This window comes from Ochotona curzoniae, unplaced genomic scaffold (assembly GCF_017591425.1).
Source record: "Ochotona curzoniae isolate NIBS_2020 unplaced genomic scaffold, NIBS_Ocur_1.0 contig_2692, whole genome shotgun sequence".
NCBI classification, from domain to species: Eukaryota; Metazoa; Chordata; class Mammalia; order Lagomorpha; family Ochotonidae; genus Ochotona; species Ochotona curzoniae.
The window spans coordinates 16,764,586-16,785,546 of NW_024465556.1; the positions used below are offsets into that span (position 1 = coordinate 16,764,586).

The 20,961-nt window shown below is 48.2% G+C and overlaps 1 protein-coding gene across 4 annotated transcripts in view; it reads right to left on the minus strand.

Annotated features, from left to right (window-relative positions):
• Positions 1-3,768: 3,768 nt before the first annotated feature.
• The window catches only part of MICU1 (mitochondrial calcium uptake 1), a 137,414-nt gene continuing 120,221 nt past the window's right edge, over positions 3,769-20,961 (minus strand). For all 4 annotated transcript variants that reach the window (XM_040975926.1, XM_040975925.1, XM_040975924.1 and 1 more), the window contains 3 exons: positions 18,467-18,575; positions 5,456-5,545; positions 3,769-4,680 (listed from right to left, as the gene is read on the minus strand). In XM_040975926.1, coding sequence (XP_040831860.1) covers positions 4,523-4,680; positions 5,456-5,545; positions 18,467-18,575 — 357 coding nt within the window. In that variant the 3' untranslated portion in view covers positions 3,769-4,522. The remainder of the gene's footprint in view (positions 4,681-5,455; positions 5,546-18,466; positions 18,576-20,961) is intronic.

The window sequence follows — 20,961 nt, forward strand, 5'->3', positions numbered from 1 at the left end:
CATATTCTGATCTCCCATGTCTGGCTTCTCCCTGTTAACAAGTGTTGTCCAGGCTGAGTCAGGGCGAGTGGTAGTCCTTCATTCCTTCCCACGGCCCCGTGAGACCCCACTGTGCAGCGCCACCACGCCTGTCTTCGTCCTGCTGGGAACGTGGCTGTACGGGCACGTGTGCTGTCAGGTGTGTGCGTACACAGGAGAGGAACTGTAAGGGGGTTCTGGGGGGAACGGCGAGCCTGTCTCCCACCTGAGTACCTTCGTGCTCTTGTCATTAGGACAAGAGGTTGCTCTTTTTGCTGTCATTGATCTGGTGCCTCCTTGTGGCTTGGATTGGCCAACCATTAGAGCATCTCCCTGGGGCTTCTTTGTCACTTGCATGTCTTTATTTGGACAAGTGTCTAGATTCCTTGTCCATTTTTTAAAAAGATTTATTTATTTTGATTACAAAGTCAGATATACAGAGAGGAGGAGAGATAGAGAGGAAGATCTTCCATCCATCGATTCATTCCCCAAGTGAGTATGGCCGATGTTACGCCGATCCGAAGCCAGGAGACAGGAACCTCTTCCAGGTCTCCCACAGGAGTGCAGGGTCCCAAGGCTTTGGGCCGTCCTTGGCTGCTTTCCCAGATCACAAGCAGGGAGCTGGATGGGAAGCAGGGCTGCCGGGATCCTGGCGCATTCAAGGTGAGGACTTCAGCTGTTAGGCTACCATACCGGGCCCCTTTGTCCATTTTTCAACTGAGTTGTTTGTTGTTGAGTTCCAAGACATCTTGTTCTAGATACCAGATCATCAGAGAAATGACTTGTTAATGTTTTCTGTGGATTGTCTTTTTACTTTCTTCTCATGCCATTAAATTTATTTAAAAATTTATTTTTTATTGGAAAGTCAGATTTACAGAGAGGAGAGACAGAAAGATCTTCCATCTGCTGATTCACTTCCTAAGTGGCGACAATGACTGGAGCTCAGCAGATCTGAAGCCAGGAGCCAGAAACTTCTTCTGGGTCTCCCAAACGGATGCAGGGTCCCAAGGCTTTGGGCCGTCCTCAACTGCTTTCCCAGGCCACAAGCAGGGAGCTGGATGGGAAGTGGAGCAGCTGGGATCTGGCATGTGCAAGGCGAGGACTTTAGCCACTGGGTTACTGTACCTGGCCCTATTTGCTTAAATTTATTAAGAGTTATTAATCTTTTTAAGAAAATGCACTTAAAATACAAGGTAAAAACCCAGAGGCAGGGAGGACCTGCTGTTGTCAAGCTCTGCGCTTCCTGGGACACGTATGGTCCCTGTGGGCATTGACACTGGGGACTGCTGGCCCAACTTGGGTTTCAAGGAGCTGCTTCTGTTTCACAGGACAACACACCAGGCGCTCCCCCCGCCACCGTCTCTTTGGCCCCTCACCCTCAGGAACCCAGCTCTCCTTTTTCCAGTCCCTCAGATGTTAACATCTGCTTCTCCCTTGCCTTCCAAACACATCCATCACTCCCTGAGGCCAACATTGGCCATCTAGCCAGTAGTAATATTTGGGATCAGAAGGGAAAGGTGAGACCATCCAAGCCCACTGAAATCTTGGCCACACCTTCAAGTGGGTGGCAGGAGAACTGCCCAGCCAATTCCTAACTGGCTGAGAACGCACCAATGGGGAATGGTTACCATGCTCTCCTGGAGTGCACCCCATGGTCCCAACTGCTTGCCACCCTTTAGCTCTTAGGGTCTGCAGGACGCTGGAATTGGAAGCAGTGCTGGGATGCAAATCCAGCTATTCTGGATGGGATGCAGGCATCCCAACTGCTGCCTCATTTGCTGTGCTCAACCCTGCCCCTCAGCTTATTTTTTTTTTGAAAATTTAGTTTTATTTGAAAGGCAGTGTTACAGAGAGAAGGAGAGACAGTTAGACCTTCCATCCGCTGATTCACTCCCCAAGTGGCCACAACAGCTGTAGTTGAGCTGATCTGAAGCCAGGAGCTTCTTCTGGATCTCACGTGGGTGCAGGGTCCCAAGGCTTTGGGCTGCCCTCCACAGTTTTTGCAGGCCATTGGCAAGGAGCTGGATTGCAAGTGGAACAGCTTGGACACATACTGGTGCCCATATACCTGTACTGCATGCGACTGCTTTAACCCACTGTGCCATGGGGCACAGCACTGGCCCCCATTATTATTATTTTTTTTAAAGAAAATGTCATTTCCTCTGCAAGCCTGCCTTGAATTCCACCTGCACTGGGTCCTTCTGCTTTTCTGCACTTACCTCACCTTGTGCTTACTCTACTGCTTCTTCTCTGTATTTTCCTCACTAGAGTGCCGACTCTGGAAGCCTTGCTGAGTTTACCTGGTCCACAGCAGGTGATTAGTAAAGAGCTATAGAATACAGTGCAATAAGGACCCTTCTTTTTCCCTTCTCCCAGTTATGTTCGTATCCATATCCATGGTGTGATATGGGTGTGAACCATTTCTGGCCTTTCATTCCTCTCAGCTTTGTGCTCCCCAGCTCCAGGGGAAAGTGTAGTGGCAGGAGTGGGGCTGGCCCTGGGACTGGGCAATTATGCCCTCCGTCCTCTGGGCTCCGGGGCAGTGAGCCCCTGTACTGAAACCTTCCTGCCAGCAGGTGGCACTCCTAGACCAAAAGCTGCGCACAGCAGTGTGGCAATGCAGTTCTTTTCAAACATCAAATATAAGGCTGCGAACAGTGACACATTACAATGTTCAGGGGGAAATCTTGTTACTGTCACTCTCAATTCTTTTTGTTTAGAATCAGAATAAAGTTATCTCTCAAATAACCAGCAAATCTGAACCCTCTCGGCTCCCTGGGCTGCCACCTGCTTGGGTGGTGCTGAGGCTGCCTGGCCCAGGCTCCTTGCTGCAGCCCCTGCCTGCCTGCCAGCACTCACCGGCTGCAAGTGGTTCGGGAGCAGATGCTCCAGCCAGATCTAGCTCAGGCGGTGGCTTTGAAAGCTACCTGTGCTTGTGACAGCTAAGTTTCAGGGTTTTATTCTTATTTATTTGGAAAGGAGAGTTGCATAGAGATGGAGAGACAGATCTTGTATCCACTGGTTCACTCCCCAAATGGTCTCAATGGCAGTGGCCCAACACTCAGGTCAGCTTTGCTGTTTTCCCAGGTGTGTTAGGCAAGGCCTACGCCTGGCGGAGGACAGGGAGGGGAGGGTAGGTGTGTGTGATTTCCAGGTAGGGCCGTGGGTGTGAGGCTGCTAGACCACTCTGGAGGAAATGCGGGGGTCGGGAGGCACGTGTGGCGCCCTGGAAGAGACCAGCACGTGCTCTTCTGCTTGCTGCCACCACACGGGAAGGACTGGCACTGGGCTGGTTCTGAGTGACGCTGGCCAGGCCAGGGACCGTCCCCTAGAGGACTCAGAGGTTGCGGAATTCTGGCAAGTTCAGGTGGAGGCTTTTGGCCATGAAAGCTCCATCCTTTGTCGTTTACTAGTGGAAGGGACAGACAGGAAGTGACTGATCTGACACCACAGCGAGTTGGCAGCAGGACTGGGTCCATCATGTGGAGGCTTCCCCACTACATGACGCTTCATACACTCTGCCAGCCCATCTGAGGGCCTCCTGTAGGGCAGGCCTAACAAGGAGTGCGGCCCCTGGTTGAACTGGGAACCCAGCTGAGCCGGGACAATGCCCCTGTGTCTGCGCCCACTGTTATCTTAGGTCAGAAACCAGCCGCCTGGGGTGTGCAGAACACAGGGCTGTTGCGGCAGCATCTGGAACTGGGTGGAGGAGCACAGCGAGCAGGACCCAGAGGATCTGAACGTGTGGGAGACAGGAACTGTGAGGGGTGTTTATTGCTAACCGTTATAATTAAAGTGTTATTTTACAAGCGTAGAAGACAGATGGCAGATGGGCTGGGAGCCTCAGCTCCCTGGGGGGAGGTGGCACTGTCAGGTGACAAGGATGCAGTCATGGCTGCTCCTTCAGTGCAGGGTCACGGTGAAGGCAGAGGTGGCCCTGAAGCCTGAGTGGAGTGGTGGGCACTGGAGAGCGTGCCTGCAGCAAGTCCTAGCAGTTCTCAGCCTTTCCCTGCTCCCGCCATGCCCGCCTGGATTCGCCCTCAAAGCCACCACGTGTGTGACACAGATCCTCTCTCGGCTGGGGCTTCCAGGTCATCTCCATCGTCATATCCTTCCTCCTGCATGCCAGAGTTCTTCCCAACCTGCAGTTAGGACCAGTCGGAGAAGCAAGGACTGTCCCTGCTCACTTCATCTGCCTCGGAGGATCACGTGTTCCCAGGGCTGACAGGTGCGCTGGGGCCTTGCATCTTATCCAAAGTGCCTGTGTTTGGTGCTGCCCAAAGTGGCAGAGGTCTGAGCTTTGCAGAGGCCCTTGAGACTCTGTGGGGATACAATCAGGGTTGGACAGAACACTGGGAGCCGGGAAGGGTGGAGAGGACTGGAGGGAGGGAGCACTGCCCTGGAAGCAGCTGCCTTAAGAGGCTACACTGAGGCTCCTTGCTGAAGGGGTCGAGGTGCCTGGGGTGGCGACAGCTGTTCCCTGCCAGCTTGCAGCACTGTGGGTCTACTTGGGCAAAGCAAAGTCCCAGGCAGTCTCCTGTGCGCACTTCCACATGGCCTGCATCAGGCGGGTGAAGCCCATGTCTTTGGGCTTCTCCAGACCTCTCATCAGCCGCTGCTTCATGATGGAGACGAACTCCTTGTTGCTCAGCTCCCCGTTGCCTGGAGGAAGAGGCAAACACAGCAGGCTCAGCAGAGGCCTCGGGGGAGTTCCCACTGTTCCCACCACATGGGGTCCCCATGGCACAGAATTCACTGGTTTGTGCCTTGCTGAATGCTTCCGGCAAAGACCCAGGGACAGATAGTGGGATGGGATGGAAGCCGAGGAAGGATACAGTCTCTGCCAGGTCCTGTGGCAGAATGAAGAGGCAAAAGGCACCGTGCCATGTCCCTCCACACACTCCCAGCTGGCGGGAGGGGAAAATGCAGTATGGCCTTGGCCTTGGCCTGTGGCTCGGTTTCTTTGTCTATAAACCCAGTGAGCAACCAAACCCGTCAGAGGATTAAAGAAGCAGATCGGCTCCAACAAGCAAATTGGTTTCCAAGTGTCGAGTGAGCACTGAAAGAGACGTGGACTTGTGTTGTGGGGTCAGCCAACACAGCCCATCACAGCCTGCGGCCTGAGTGGGATCTCCCTGTGGGTCCACACGCATCACTGTCCTGCAATGGCAGAACACAGGGGTGTTCCTCGCCAATTAGCAGTGCCCTGTGGCCAGTGCACTGGTTTCCATTCTCAAGATCCTTATGGCTCTAAATTAGTTTTAACAGAAATTGGAATCACAAGACAAAATTGGAAAACACAACACCAGGCCCCGTGGCGGCGTGGGGGGTGTGTTCTCCGATGTGGCCATGCCGAGGAGGAGAGTGAATGTCATGGGAAAAGGGAGGGGGAAGGCAAGGAGCCCGCCCCTCCCAATTCCAGAGGGCCCCCACTCACCATCGCAGTCAAAGAGCGCAAACACCACATCACACACGTGGTCTGAGAGTTCCACCTTAGCCACTGTCCTGGCCACCTGCTGCATGGTCACTGCAAACAGAAAGAGGCGCCGAGTGAGCAGTACGCACAGGGGCTTCCTCCCCCGAGTGCGCTCAGAGCTGCTTAGACAGGGTGAGTTTCCAGCTGCACTTGTCATACTTGAGAAAGCCACAGCACAGTGTTGATCCACGGTCTCCTTTTCACCTCCAGTTCCATGCTATTCTATGGCTACTCCACTTCAGGAAGCATCTGCAAGAAGCACCAGCAACATCTGCTGCCAAGTTCACAGGAAAGGAAACAGGCCAGGGTGGCCAGGGGCTGGGGAACTGGGGCTCTGAGCATGCAGTCTGTGTGTGCGGTGACGGACAGATGGTCGCCAGGGCTGGACAAATCGGGGTACACTCAGAGCCATGGAATTGTACTGAGAAACAGTTGGAGTGGCATATTTTATTTTCACTTATATTTTACCACAGCAAAACTTTCTTAAAAATCTAAGCTTAGAGCAGGTAGGAACAACTTTTTTGAGTCTCCCAAGTAGGTACAGGGTCCCAAGGCTTTGGGCCCTCTTCTACTGCTTTCCCAGGCCACAAGCAGGGAGCTGGATGGGAAGTGGGGCAGCTGGTACATGAACCGGCATCCGTATGGGATTCTGTTGCATGTGAGGTGAGGATTTTGCCATTGAGCCCAACATTCACTGTTAGACCCCAGCAACCATGGGAGACTTGGATTCTCATGAAAAAAATGAGAAGATGAGGCAATCCCTGCTGCCTTCACCCTCCCTGATCCTCAGGCCTGGTCTAGCCATGCCTACACATTAAGGTCCTGCTTCCAGAGGCTCCGAAATGAGAAAAATCTTGGAGGAAAGCAAAGGATGAAATTCTGATGAACCAACTAGCGAGGAAGTCTTGCTACTCACCAGGTTAGATTCCTGCTGAAGCACTGTAAACCTACGTTAGCATCTGGGTGCAGCCTCTGCTCGTTTATTCTGTTACCAGCCTGTCTCTGTCAGTGTCTGCATCTGCATCACCTTCATAGATGCCCCCAGTGGGAGCAGACACAAGTACAGAACAATGCAGAGGAACAAAGCAGTGCCGTAGGCCCAGGCCCCAGAGCTTTCTCCACTAACCTGCTGTGTGACCCTGAAGAAGTCACCTGACCTCTGTCACATTTTCATATTCAAATCAGAGGATGCCAGAAAGTAACTGCTGAGGTCACTTAGTAGCTCAAACAAGGGTTTAGTGGTGTTTCCCACAATCTAATAGTGAAGTTGGGGCAGAGGAACACACAATTGGCTGTGATCTTGTGGGCCACAGCTGCCGAGGGAAGGTGTATTGGCTGTAAGCTGGGTTGTGCCTTTGTGTTGAGGGCCTCTGGCCCGTTGGGTGTATGCTGCTCCAGATGTCAGAGCTGAGGTGGGAGGCATTTCTGCTTCCTGCAGCTTGGGGTTGCTGCCCCTACTCCCCTCCCTCCAGTGTGTGAGTGATGGTAAGGCAGGGATCAGCAGTCCTCGGAAGGAAAAGGCTGAAGCAGAGAAGACCATGGTGGATGCTTGCGGATGTGTGCTGAGCAGTCGACAAGCCCATGGAGTTCAGGGTGTAGACAACCTCCCAGGCCTGGAGCAGCAACAGTCGGGGAACTAATCCAACTGCCCAGAGAAGGCACAGACAACAAAGAGGCATTGGGAGTGTGGAGACAGCTGCTCCCAGTGTTCCAGGAGGCACACAGTGAGAAAAACTGCACCTCCTGCACCCTGGGCGACTGTGCAGAGGGAACAGGAGGGCTGGGGAAGCGACACTCTCCCACCACGCCCACACAACTGCCCCCTCTGGTGCTGCAGAACTGTGTCCTCAGAGGGCGAAGAGGACTTATTGTGTACTGGACAGACGCCTCTGGCTAAGCCTCCTTGCACTGCTCTGCTGCAACGGACAGCCGTCTTCCACCTCTCCTAGTTCTGTATACTCTTGGGGTGAAACGCCTACCCCGAGCTGCACCGGCAGGCCAGGTGCTCATCCTTGCCTTGGGGAAGATGGCGTCCTCTCCTCTGAGTAACTGTTAACTAGCCCAGATGTCAGGGTGGGCTCTTGACGAGTTACGGTGGGAGCCTCATTAGAGTGGCAGGTAGTAAGTGGCTGTCCAACAGGTGTCTGCAGGCATAAGAATGCCCTATTTCAAATGCCAACTTTTCATGGAACAGTTAGATCACGTTCCATTTCACACAGAGACGGTTCTGGCACTCTGTACCATTGGAGACAAATGGGCTGCTGCTCATGGAGGCTCAAACTACCACACTGTCAGCTCCTTCATGGTGGAGCTGGGGTGCCCTCTCTCTGTCTGAGATCCTTAGGTAGGCCCCCGGGGGTGCCAATCAGAGCAGGAGCAAACAGCTCTAACTAGCTGGGAGCTGTCAGCCTGGGAGTTCTCGGGACTAGCGCTTGACAGCTGGTCCCAAGAGCTGGCTTGTTCACACTGCTTCCATCTCTGAATCACAAAAGTCACAATTCAATCACAGCAAGATCCCTTAAGATCTAGATTTTTCCATGTAGACCAGTTGTTGGTGCTGGCATTTCAGCATCCCCTAATTTGGTGGTGCTGACTGACTGACTGACGACTGGATTCTAGTTCCTAACCTGAAATGTGTCAATGCAGAGCACGCAGCCAGCCCGGGAAGGACTCAGTGTCCTGGGCAAATTCTGTATTCTTTTTTGTACAAATCTGGCCCAGCTGCCGGAATGGTAGGGTTGACATGTGAGACTGATTCTGATTACCTGGGGTTGGGGAGAACTGCAGAAAGCAGGTTCAACTGGCACTCAAAAATTTAGGACCATCTGGCTTTTCGAAAAGTCCATGCAGCATCAGAATCATGCCAGGTCCCCGCTTTACTCGCTGGCACAGTTCTTAGCTGGACAGCTCAGTAGTAGAAGGAAGCATATTCTGAGTGACAGACTTTCCAGTTCTGTGGCATGAAACTGCCCAGCATAGCGTTGTACGTGTTCAAGTGTCCGGGTGGAGTCAGAGAACCTTAGAGCTGGGGCAGAACCCAGCACTTCCTGTACACACTAGGGCCCCTGGAGCCTCGCATGAGCAAGGCCGGCTTCTCTGGGATACCATGTACTTGGCATTCCTCAGAATGCATGCTGACCATTTCAGGGATGCTGGGGACAAGTGCAGGTCACCAAGGTGGCACTGGGGGCTTTCCTAATGGTAGCCTCGATGCTGGAGCCAGCCCGAGTTGTCTCCTCAGGCTAAGGGAACTGGTAGGCTCCTCTTTGAACCTCTGGAACATTCTACAGAAAAGAAATCTGCAGTTGTTTTCTGAACCTTAGAGCACTGTCCCAGATGACAGCTTCAACGGGCCTTGACTTGCTTAATCTGATAAAACTGATTTGGTAGTAAGATTTATTGACATTGGGGCCCGGTGGCGTGGCCTAGTGGCTAAAGTCCTCGCCTTGAATGAGCAGGGATCCCATATGGGCGCCGGTTCTAATCCCAGCAGCTCCACTTCCCATCCAGCTCCCTGCTTGTGGCCTGGGAAAGCAGTTGAGGACGGCCCAAAGCCTTGGGACCCTGCACCCGTGTGGGAGACCCGGAAGAAGTTCCTGGATCCTGGCTTTGGATCAGCATAGTATCGGCCGTTGTGCTCACTTGGGGAGTGAATCATCAGACGGAAGATCTTTCTCACTGTCTCTTCTCTCTGTATATTTGACTTTCCAATAAAAATAAATAAATCTTTTTTTATTGACATTGGCCAGTATTGTAGATAGCATTATTAGAAATCCTCATTATGGGCCCGGCATGATAGTGTAATGGTTAAGGTCCTCGCCTTGCACGCACAGGGATCCCATATGGGCCTAGGAAAACAGTCCAAGACGGCACAAAGCCCTGGGACCCTGTACCCGCATGGGAGACCCAGGGGAAGCACTGGGCTCCTGGCTTTGGATTGGCTGAGCTCTGGCTGTTGCGGCCACTTTGGGAGTGGGTTGACAGACGGAGGATCTTTGTCTCTCCTTCTCTCTGTATATTTGTCTTTCCAATAAAAATAAAAGATTCTTTGAAAAAAAAATCAAAATTTATATTATTTGAGATAGGAGGGGAACAGAACAAGAGTACTTGAACCATTCCCTGCTGGTCCCAGGGCACATCAACAAGAAGCAGAGGTGGACCTTGAACCGGGCACTGTGGGATGGGGTACAGACATCCTGAGAGGAGGCCTAATGGCTGTACCAAATGCCTACTCCATTGTTATCCCCCCCCTTTTTTTCTTTTAAGATTTACTTTATCTATTTTAAAGGCAGTATTATATAGGAACAGAGGAGTAAAGACACACACACACACACACACACACACACACACACACACACACACACACACACACGTCTTCCTTCTGCTGGTTCACTCCTCAAATGGCCACAAGAGCCAAGCTGGGCTAGGCAGAAGCCAGACTGAGCCAGGTGCCCCTTCTGGGTCTCCCATGTGAGTACAGGGACTCAAGCACTTGCACCATCCTCTGATGTTTTCCCAGGCCATTAGCAGGAAGCTGGATCGGGGAGGGAGCAGCTAGGACCCTAACCAGTGCCCGTGTAGGATGCTGACATCACAGGCGGCCACAATGCCAGCACCTTTTGTTGGCTTTACTTTTCTTCTTTTTTTCATTTTCTTTGAAACACAGAAAGAGGTCCAGGTGTGGTCTTAAATACTGCCCCGAATGCCTGTCCCTGGGTCTGGATTCTGAAGGGGTAAAGAGACAGACTGTTCCAGATTTGTGGTTGTCACACAGTGAGTGTTGTTGATGGGGCTGGAGGAGTCAGTCTGAGTGAAGTACTGAAAGCAGGAGAGGGTGTTGCACCCTGCCAGGCAGGCTGAGAGGCGCCCGGGGAATGAGCGCAGGAGGTTATGGGGGGCCAGTGCGAGGGAACTCCATGCCACGGCCACAGCTTCTCTGGAGACCTACTCTGGTTACCTGCTTTACTCCCCCATTCACCTGCTGTAAAATTCAACTATGCTCTAAAAAGCTCTTAGTCATCTACTTGTCTAGAAGCCCCCAATTTCATCAGAGTCTCTAGAAATATTTAATGGAGACAAAGTCAAACATTTCTTCTTTACATCCTCCTTTTCCGCACCAGATGATATGCTGGACATAGTGGTTAGCTTCATCACTGAATAGTCATTTTGGAAATCAGTCCACACCAGTAAATGGGCAGCTTCCTTGAAGTTTCCAAAAGTTAGCAGCTGCTGAGTATCCCAGACAGGGTGAATCATTTCTTTAACCAGTTCCTCATTTATTTAAACCTCAGTCTTGAGGCAAAATTACCTCTTTGCCTCTCTGTAAAACGACTTCCCTGGTGGTCTGGAGTCTGAATCTGTGATGGCTACAGTGAGAGCAGCTGGCCCATCCTTCCTGGCGCTGGTGACGCTCCTGTCCCTGTTCCTCAGGCATCTTTGCCTCATGTTGCCTGATTCTGTCCCTGTCCATCTCCGCTGGTGGCTGACCCGCTCATACCCTGCTCGCAGACTGTAACTCTACAGCGGCTCTCCTCCTCGGGGCACTCAGATCGTTTTAGTAAATCATGGTACACTTGAGGTGACATAGTTAAGTCAGAATCAATCTTCAGAATTGCTAGATGTCTTTAAGCCTGGGAAAATAAACCAGGTCTCTGCAGAGAAAAATGCCTCATAAAGCAAGCATTTGTTTCAGAACTTGAGTTTCCTTGCCTACCTCATGAATAATTTTACTTAAAAAAAAAATTGATGACTTCTCCTTAAATGAAAGGAATCTTGGCCAATACTCCTTTTCACACACAAATGTTTTTATGAAATGTGATGATGAAAATAAAGTGCAAAGACTTGCCTCCTACTCAAGCTTGAAAACTGCAGCTAAAACAGGAGCGTTTTTCTTTCGGACTCTTCCCCACATGGCAGTGTGACATGCCTACCTTCAAATCTGTCTTGTCTATCTATTGGCTGCTCCCCTGCATTCCTGCTTTGAATTTTTCTATTTCTGTGGCCACAGGAAAACACCACATTCCCTGTGGAGTCCTCGAAGGTCTCCCAGCAGCAGTGGGCGCCCTGCGTAGAGACCATAGTGTAGAAATCACAGGGCTGGAATTTTTGGCCGTACCACCTGTGACCTGAGCAAGTCCAAAGCAAGGGTCTCAATGAAAATGACTCTCTAAGCTGCTTTCTAGTCCTAAAGGGGCCGGTGTCTGGTGCATCAGGAGGCCTGATCCCACACTGGAGGGTTGGGTTGAGTCCCAGCTCTTGCAATTTGAATCAGTCTCCCTGCTGAGGCACCTGGGAAAGCAGGGCAGATGGCCCAAGTATTCAGGTTCCTGCCATGCACAAGAGAGACGTGGCGAGTTCATGGTTCCTGGTTTCGGCTGTGGCTGCTGTGGGCATCTGGGGTGTGTACCAGCAGGTGGAAGAGATCTGTCACTACCTGTCACTTTAAACAAACACATAAATCAACAACAACAAAACCTCAAACCTCTGACTGCCCTGTTGTTATTTATTTGGGTAATAACACAACAGCAAATATCAGCGAAAAAGCCCGTATTGTCAGAAGCTGTCAGAGACAAACTTTGGCAGGGCTTCCTGGGTCAATGGCGGTATGACCGGCAGAACTCTGAGTGGCTCCCTCCTTGTCGCACGCCTCCCCTGCCCCAAGGCCACACATCTGTGAACTCCCCTTGCAGGACTGCATCTGTGACAGGGATTAGATCACTTGACATGGAGGTGACGGCAGAGGTGCTCCCACGGTTACCGGGTGCTGGAATCCCCCTCAGCCATGCGGGGAGAGGGCCCCACGGCACGGAGCTGCTGCGGCCACAGTGGGCGTGACCAGGGCACCTCGGTCTGACTGGAAAGGAATGGAATCCTTGTCAACAATCTGAATGACTGTGAGAAGACCTTGAACTACTCCACACACGAATGCCGGCCAAAGCCTTGTTAAGACCCTGAGCGGAGCACCCAGCCGTGCTTACCAGCTGTGACTTGCAGAGACATGACAGAATACACAGGTATCATTTAAAACATTTAAATCTGTCCTTATTGCTTATTTAACAAGAGAAAGCTTAGAGAGCTGACCAGGGGGAAGGTATTTATGATTCAGAACTGATTTTTTTTAGGGTTCCAGAAGTCATACTTTATATATAGCTGCACTTATTAAACGACTTTTGTGTCTACCTATTTATCTGTTTATTGGAAAGGCAGAGTGCTTCCATTTGCTGGTTTATCCCCAAATGCCTACGATGGCTGGGTTGGGCCAGAGCTGGAGGCCAGGAAGTTATTCCGAGTCTCCCATTTGGTGTCAGAAACCCAATCACTTGAGCCATTCCCATGGCTTCTCACAGTGCATGTTAGTTCCCGGAATCTGGAGCTGGGAGAACAGGCTTCCCAGGCAGCATCAACACCTCCCTGTGTTCATATTTCAGGTACATTTTACAGAATCATCCCTCTTCTGCAATCATGTTACCAAACCCCGAAAATTAGATTTTATATAGGCACTGGGCTAAGTTCTAATTTAGTTTAAAACTTCCTAACAAGAAAATAAATGAAAGCTGCCACCCTTCTCTTGGGAATTCGACAGTCTTCCTCTGGCTTCAGTCTGTGTAATAACTGCAAGTCGGTTCATCTTCACATAATTTAGATTTGACTTCAGGCTACATAACATGTTCCTTAAAACATTATTATAGTCAGTGAAAAGCTGCTTTAGCCAAAACCATGGAATGTGAAATCTAGGAGCATTCTCTTAACAGAGAAGTTATTTTCTGACCTGCTCAGGGTACCGAGGGAGATTCGTGAGCCGGAAGGGGCTGCTGGGGCCGCACTCTCTTCTCACCCTCGGCTCTAATTAGACATCTCACCCTCCTTTCTAGGAGGAGAATCTCACAAATGACAGAAAAAGCAGGAGACGTTACTTCCTCAGAGAACAGAAGCAAGCCTCGTCAGGTCCTAGTGGGATTTCTTTCCCGTGTCCTTGTTCCTTTTATCAGAAGACAGAGTTAATAAAGATAGGGGAAGAGATGGAGATCTTCTGTCTGCTGGTTCTGTCTCTGCCTTAATTAGATGTAAAGGCTGGAGGCGGTGCTAGGTTGAAACCAGAAACCAAGAACTCCTTCCAGGCCTCCCTGTGGGGCCAGGGCCCAAGCACTTGAGCTGTCTTGCTGCTTTCGCAGGCACTGTAACAGGGAGCTGGACTGGAAGTGGCTTAACTCACTATGCTACAATACTGACCATGGCTTTTTTCTTCAAAAATTTCTTTTGGGTGAGTTACCATATTGGATAGGATAAGTTGTTTCCAGTCTATTAACCCCCTTAATAAAAGAGGCAGAAGAAAGCACCCAGGAGATGACTGGGACAGAAGCTGGGGACAGTTCTATCAATCTCCACATTAACAAAATATTCCCTTAATTTCCATAATAACCCTTATGTATTCTATTATCACTATTCTACAGATTAAGAAACTGAGGATTTGCGAATTCAGATATTTGTAAGGCTGATGCTCTGGTGTAGTAGACAAAGCTGTCACTGGCAATGCTGGCATCCTATATGGGCACCAGTTTGAGTCCCAGCTGCTCCACTTCTGATCCAGTGCCCTGCTAATGGCCTGGGAGAGCAGCAAGGGTATAGTTTAAGTGCTGGGGTCTCTGCCATTCGCGTAGGAGACCTGGAAGAAGCTCTTGGCTCATCCGTGGCCATTGTGGACACTTAGGAAATGAACCAGCAGATGAAAGATCTCTCTCGTCTCTCTCACACTCGCTGTAACTCTGACTCTCAAATAACTAAATCTTTAAAGAATAAAAAAGAATTGATGGATTTGTTCATGGTCATAAAAGTAGTTCTTCCCTACTCCACTGCTGGTGGAGCTGCAAATTGGTACAGCCTTTATGGAAATCAGTCTGGAGAACACTCAAACAACTCAAAATCTGCATACCATATGACCCAGCAATAGCACTCCTAGGAATATATCCAAAACACCTGTTTTACGACAAACCAACATGCATCCCTATGTTCATTGCAGCACAATCAGTAATTGCAAAAACATGGAAGCAACCGAAATGCCCATCAGCAGAAGATTGGATAAGAAAGCTTTGGTTCATCTACTCCATGGAATACTACTCAGCTATTAAAAAAAACAAAATGCAGTTCTTTGTGGCTAAATGGGCACAACTGGAAACTATAATGCTAAGGGAAATGAGCGAATCCCAAAAGATTAGATACCACATGTTTGCCTTGATTTAACCTGTAATTTTTTGTTTGGTTGTTTGTTATTTTCTGAACCTGTCATTGATACTGTCTCAACCCAGATGTTTCGAAGAAGGGAACTTGCATTATTTTTAACATATTGTTTACCCAATACTATGTCAATTAATTCCATAATGTTGTATATTGATACTGAGGCCTTGTTGGGGCTTTTAACTGACCGGATCTTTACTCTGTTAGACCTATCTTCAGACCATAGAAGGTCTCCCCAAGAGGCCACTGAACTTATCTGGACAATAAGACGCTGAACTTTATGCTAGGCATGTGTTTGCAAGCAATGAATCTCAACTGAACTTGAACTATGGTTATGCAACAAGGTGGAGGAATCCACCATGGGGGGAGGGGTATGGGAGGGGTGGGGGGAATCCCCAGCGCCTATAAAACTGTACTACATAATACAATGTAAGCAACAATAAAAAAAAAAAAAAAGAAAAAGAAAAAAAAAAATAAAAGTAGTTCTTACTTCAACAAGCCAGGAGAGACCTAAATGCCCAAACAGAGAGGCTATTTTTCTAAATGCTTAGATTTAAGGAATTCAGAAGTCGGAAAGGTTCTTCGAGGCCACCTGTGCTGCCACTTCAGGGATAAAAGGAGCTGGCATTATCTGATGACATGACCGCTGCTTCAGAGAAGCTGCGTGGGGCTGCAGGGCACATCCTGCAGGAGCTCTGCCCTGGATTTCACTGTGGCTGCTCCGGGCTGTCGGACATTGAGGTGACCTGCGTACAGAATGACTGAAGAACGAAGGACAACTGTGTCAGAATTACGACTTCCAACCTAGGCAGAACTGTGCCGGGGCATGAACGCACAGTCTGTGTTGCATGTGCTGTGCCTGGGAGATTCTTTTCTGACATTATATAGTTCTATTCAAAAGGTGGGGAGTCACAACTGGGCCCCCAAGTTTCCTGAGGTGTTTTCCCTGGGGCTTTATTGTACCTGAAATCTTTTTATTTTCCTGGCAGGAATAGGACTACCCTGGGTTATAAAGCCCACAATTCATTCTGGAGCTCCAAGTCAAATAATTTCTAACTTCTTCATCACAGGAAAGCACCGGGGAAGGAGTTGTGTTCAATTTTCCATTACCTTCTTTAAGGAGACTGCTTAAATCACACGGACAGCCTGGGAGAGGCCATAGATCTAATTTTATGCCCGGTTTGTGTACGAGGATCAGTTCCTCATAAACAGAAAACAAAACAGATGAACCAGTAGAAGCACAATACTTGACAGGGCAGGTTCCTTCTTCAGTGGCCACAATTCCCTAGCGCAGCCCGCTCTCACCTCGGACACACAAGCACCACGGAAACAGCCTCAGCAGCATTCTAATGCAATACACCTGCAGCTGCCACCTGCCTCCATCTCGCCCATGCTTCACAGGAACATCACGCAAAGATGTTAAAAGGTATTTCAGAACAAATCGAGTTTAGGAACTCTAGCCCTCACTTGGAGATTAATAACACACATTAGCATATTAAAAAGCTGGCAGGGACAGCCCTGCAGGAAGAAATTCTGTGTAACTCTGGCATTTCCCAAACTTTTATTTGAGCAATGGAAGATTTTATTTTTTTTCTGAACCCACAGAACTATTAACATATTGCAGTATGCAGTGTTCTTCACAATGCTGTTTGGGAAATTTTGTGCTAAATTATGTCTAAAGACTGGCTTCTAAAGCTCTACACCGGCCAAGGAAGAGATCGTGCCAGCACCTCTCAAAGGTGCCAATTTCTGAAGGTCCTAACCTTTTGGGAAAAAAAAGCGAAGACAGTGAGACTGAGGGCAGAAGCCAGACAAAAATGACTTCCTCCTTTATCCCAGCCTGCCCTGCTCACTGCTGGTGTAGGTCAGGGGCTCTGCTTTTGAGCTTCCAGACCCCTGGCCCTAGAGCTGCCTGCGGCCTTATCTTTGTCACTGGACCCCGAAGGTAGAACCCTGCACCCAGCACAGTACCTGGGCTGCTAGCTGTGTGAATATGCATGAGCTGCACAACATCTTGTTTACATAATCAACTTCATAATGCAAGCAGCTGACATTTATTAAACATTCACCACATGACAGGCACCAGCTAAGTGCTTCATGTACATGTATCCTTATAACAACCCTAGAAGGTGGGTATTTTTTATTCTTATTTTTAAAAACACGGAAACTAAACTGAGAAACTGCCCAAAGCTATTCAGCTACTGAATGATGGAACCAAGATTTAAATTCAGGCAGCCTGACTTTAAAGTCTGTATTCCTCTCTTTCCCTTAAAAACAAAACAAAACAAAACAAAACAAAACAAAAAAACAACAACAACAAAAAACCCAACAAAAACCAAAAACCAAAAAACCAAAACAAACGTTTACTTTTTTGAGAGGGACAGACACAGAAAGGGAGACAGAGAGAGGATCTTCAGTCTACTGGTTTATCTTCCAGATGCCTGCATCAGCCTGGGCTGGAGCCAGGAGCCAAGAGCTTGTTTTGGCTCTCCCATGGGGGTGATGGGACCCACACATTGGAGCCACCACTTGCTACCTCCCGGGGTGTGCATCAGCAGGTAGCTGGGAGTGTGAGCAGGGCCAAGAAAGGAGCCCAGATGTAGCTGTTTGCAGTAGCAGCTGAACTGCTGTGCCAAATGCCTGCCCCACAGGCTGTGTGTCTTTACCCTCTACAGTCTCCCCTGTCCCTTGTCTAAAATTTGTGTCAGTAGGAAAATTCAACCATTCTATAGAAAGAAGAAAAGAGGCCTGTAATTCATACAGAATGCACACCAATGGAAAAATCTCTAGCACTCCTTCTAGATTCAGGGAGATTTAAAAGCAAAGACTGATGGCAGGGTAAAGAAGGGTCTGTAAAGGGGTCTGTGTGGTAGAGGGAAGGGACGGGGCGAAGCAGCTGAGCACAGACACACACCCTGGCACCAGAAGAGGGAAGGTCACTGATACCACTGCTGCTTTTTCTTTTCTTTTAAAAAAATTATTTATTCTTATTCGAAAGAGCATTCTGGATTTTAGATTTTAGGATGATAGATGTTCAATCTGTACTGACTTCAACTGCTCTGAATACTTGCGAGTTTTCATAATTAAATACCCACTCTGTGAAAGATCTAGAATGAGTTCCTGGCCCTTGGCTATGGCTTGGCCAGTCCTGGCTGCTGAATGCATTAGGAAGTTAACCAGCAGAATCATTTTCTGTTCTTGTCTTTCAAATAAAATGAAAATAAGTACATAGAAAAATTTAAAAATTGTGCGTTCAATACCTTTGTTCCTCACATTTCCTGAACAAAATATAAATGGTTTTATATGTGATTAGCCAATGGGCAGTGTTCCATGATTTTATCTATAAAAACAAATCTTAATACTGTAATAAATAAACCAAACAATTTCTTCTCATCAAAGACAGAGATTGCAAAGTGAACTCAGCTTCACATTACACATAGATGGCTCTGGCTTGGATGAAGAGCTTTGCATCTTCTTGCTCTACGCCTTAGCTTGGACACCTATTTCAAGGCCAATCATTTAAGCTGCATGTCTGCCTTGACTCTAGCCTTCAGCTGCAGGAAATATATTTGCTGAGCTTGGCGTCTCAGGGTGAGACGCTGGACTTATGCAATGCCAAGAAAACATAATGAACATAAAACAATGCCAAGAGAAACTGACATCTCCCTATTAAGGACAACCATGTAATAGATGACAGAGTCAATGTTTACACCTTCCAGAAAAAAACTGAGGTTTCATTACCTTTGTCAAGAGATGCTCCAGCCATATGGTAAAAGCTCAAGGCGGTGTCTACATCATTAATGTTCTTCAGGAAAGTAAAGAAGTTTTCCACTTCTTGAAATGTCAGGCCCTGAAAGAGGGGAGGCAGCACCGAGTAAGGCAGGGAGGAAAGGCACAAAGGCAGGCGGTTTCTCAGGCCCATCAATCAGAACACACACTGAATACATTAGTCAGAGAATGCCACAACAGGCAAACAAAATTCTAGAACTTGCCTGGGAGAAAAGGGAACTGGCAAACTTTCCCCTTGGCCTGTACCAGGGAAGCTGGATAGCTTTAACAAATGCACTTGTAACTGCTCTCCAGCTGGTCACAACCTCTATTACGACCCTTTCTATGTGGGCTGCAGCCTCTCCGTCCATTACTTACTGAAGTAGGATCAGAGTAACAGCTTCCATTTTAACAGTCTGTTCACAGCTGGTTAAGCTTTTTGAGGCTTAAGCCAATTAAAGAATCACAAAAGTCAGTGATATACAGTGGAAGGGCTTTAGTATTTAGCAAAACCCAAGCACTGAGGAAGCTGTTCATTATCTCAGTTGAAGAGCAACCAGTGGAGTTAATTGGCTACTTTATTCTGATGAAATTCTGTGAATGGCGAAATTCATTTCAAGTACTGTTCAAAGATTTGCTGATCTCTAATTCTTTCATTGATGACCCCAGAGCAGGAGTTGTACAAATAGGGGCTCTGGGAGCTCCTTCACAGAGAGGAAGGCTTGCTGTGTTTGCCTTTTCCCCACTTGCGCCCCATCACGCTGTGATGGGAATGGATACCCCTTGGAGGAGAAGGCACCCGGACTGTCCTAGACACGAAGCTCAACGCCCTTCAGTGAAGCTCTGGCTCCTGTTCAGGGCTGCTTCCCTTTGGATGTTCCTTTTCCTACATCACATCAGCCACTCAATAATAAGAAATCTCAATCGAGACAATCTACAGTTTTTCCTAGGTAATGCCCAGACTGGGCTAATTGTATCTTTTTCAACACATTATCCACATTGACCTGAAGGGCAGCATTTAGTCTAGAGTCTAAGATGCGGGATGGTACATACACACACACACCCTATATTAGAGTGCTGGGTTTTAGTCCCAGCTCCACTAATGCACAGCATGGAGGCAACCAACAGGTAATGACCTCCTATGGTGGTGTCAGCTACTCCACTTCAGATTCAGCTCCCTGCTAATGGCCTTGGGCCTCTGCACCCAGGTGGGAGACCTTGAGGAAGCCAGGTTTTGGCCCACTCCGGCCATCTGGGGAGAGAGCAGATGTTAGATCTCTCTCGCTCTCTGTCCTCTCTGAGGGATGTTGCTAAAGATTTCTAGCAGGTGACACATCTTCAGCAGCGTGATTTAGACAAAGCCCAAGGTAGCCATGGTTTTGTGTTCAGCACACACACACACACACAGACCTCAGATGCTATAAAGATTTTTACTCTTCTTATTGAAGGTGTAGGTTCCCACAGGGCCTGGCTAGACAGAAGACTGAGTTATTGAAAGGGATTCTGAGGCAAAAAGGTTAACACAGAGTTCCTAACACAGAGAGGGCACGGAGGAGTAAATGCTTCCCACTCTAAGTAACTTATAATGTTAACTGACTCATTGTGAAACATCAAATATTGCAGTTGAATTCCAGAGTGTTTATGCTGAGAATTATTTGAGAAAAGAGAGAGGAAAAGATAAAGAGAGAGAGAGACAGAAAGAGAAAGAACACAATTTGGATTGAGTGGTTGTTCATTTGATGATTTAGAAAAACTGCAGAACACAAATCATATTATGTCACTATTAAATCTAAATATATAACATTTGGCCTTTATTGCATAGCTATAATAAAAAAAAATTTATCATGTACTTACTAACCACTCAGTACCATGCCAACAGCAGGGAGGGAAATTAAATTGTGTTGGACACAGGCCGGGATTTTATGAAGCCTAAAGTCCAAATAACTTCCTTACAAAATTCTTCTTGATAACTGCTTTAGTAAAAAAGAAAAAATCTCAAGGGTTACTAGAAGAGTAAGACCATAAGTGAGAGTTTTGTGGGTGGTAAGATGGAGAATGAAGGGTATGCTCACTCTAGGTTGAACTGCTAAGGCTAGATGGCAATAGCTTATGTATTATTTATTGGCAGGTTACTTGAATTGCTCACATAGTGGTCAAAAGGAATTATTAGTCTCTTAGATTTGGTATCAAAATGATTTTCCTGACATAGTATTAGGAGGTAGAAGACATAAGAGTTAGGGTATCCCATTACCAGTTTTTTTTTTTAACAACTTGGTTATCTAGCTGCCCTTGGACGGGGGCTGGATACCCAGAGGCACTGGGCTCGGGGTGACTAAAACAAGAGAAAATCTTAATACTCGTGAGTGAGGCAAGAATTCTTATGCATGACTGATACAGAAGGCAGTAGAGAAAAAGAAAACAAAACTGGTAAGTTAGAATTCATCAATGTAAAAAAAATTCTCTGCTTC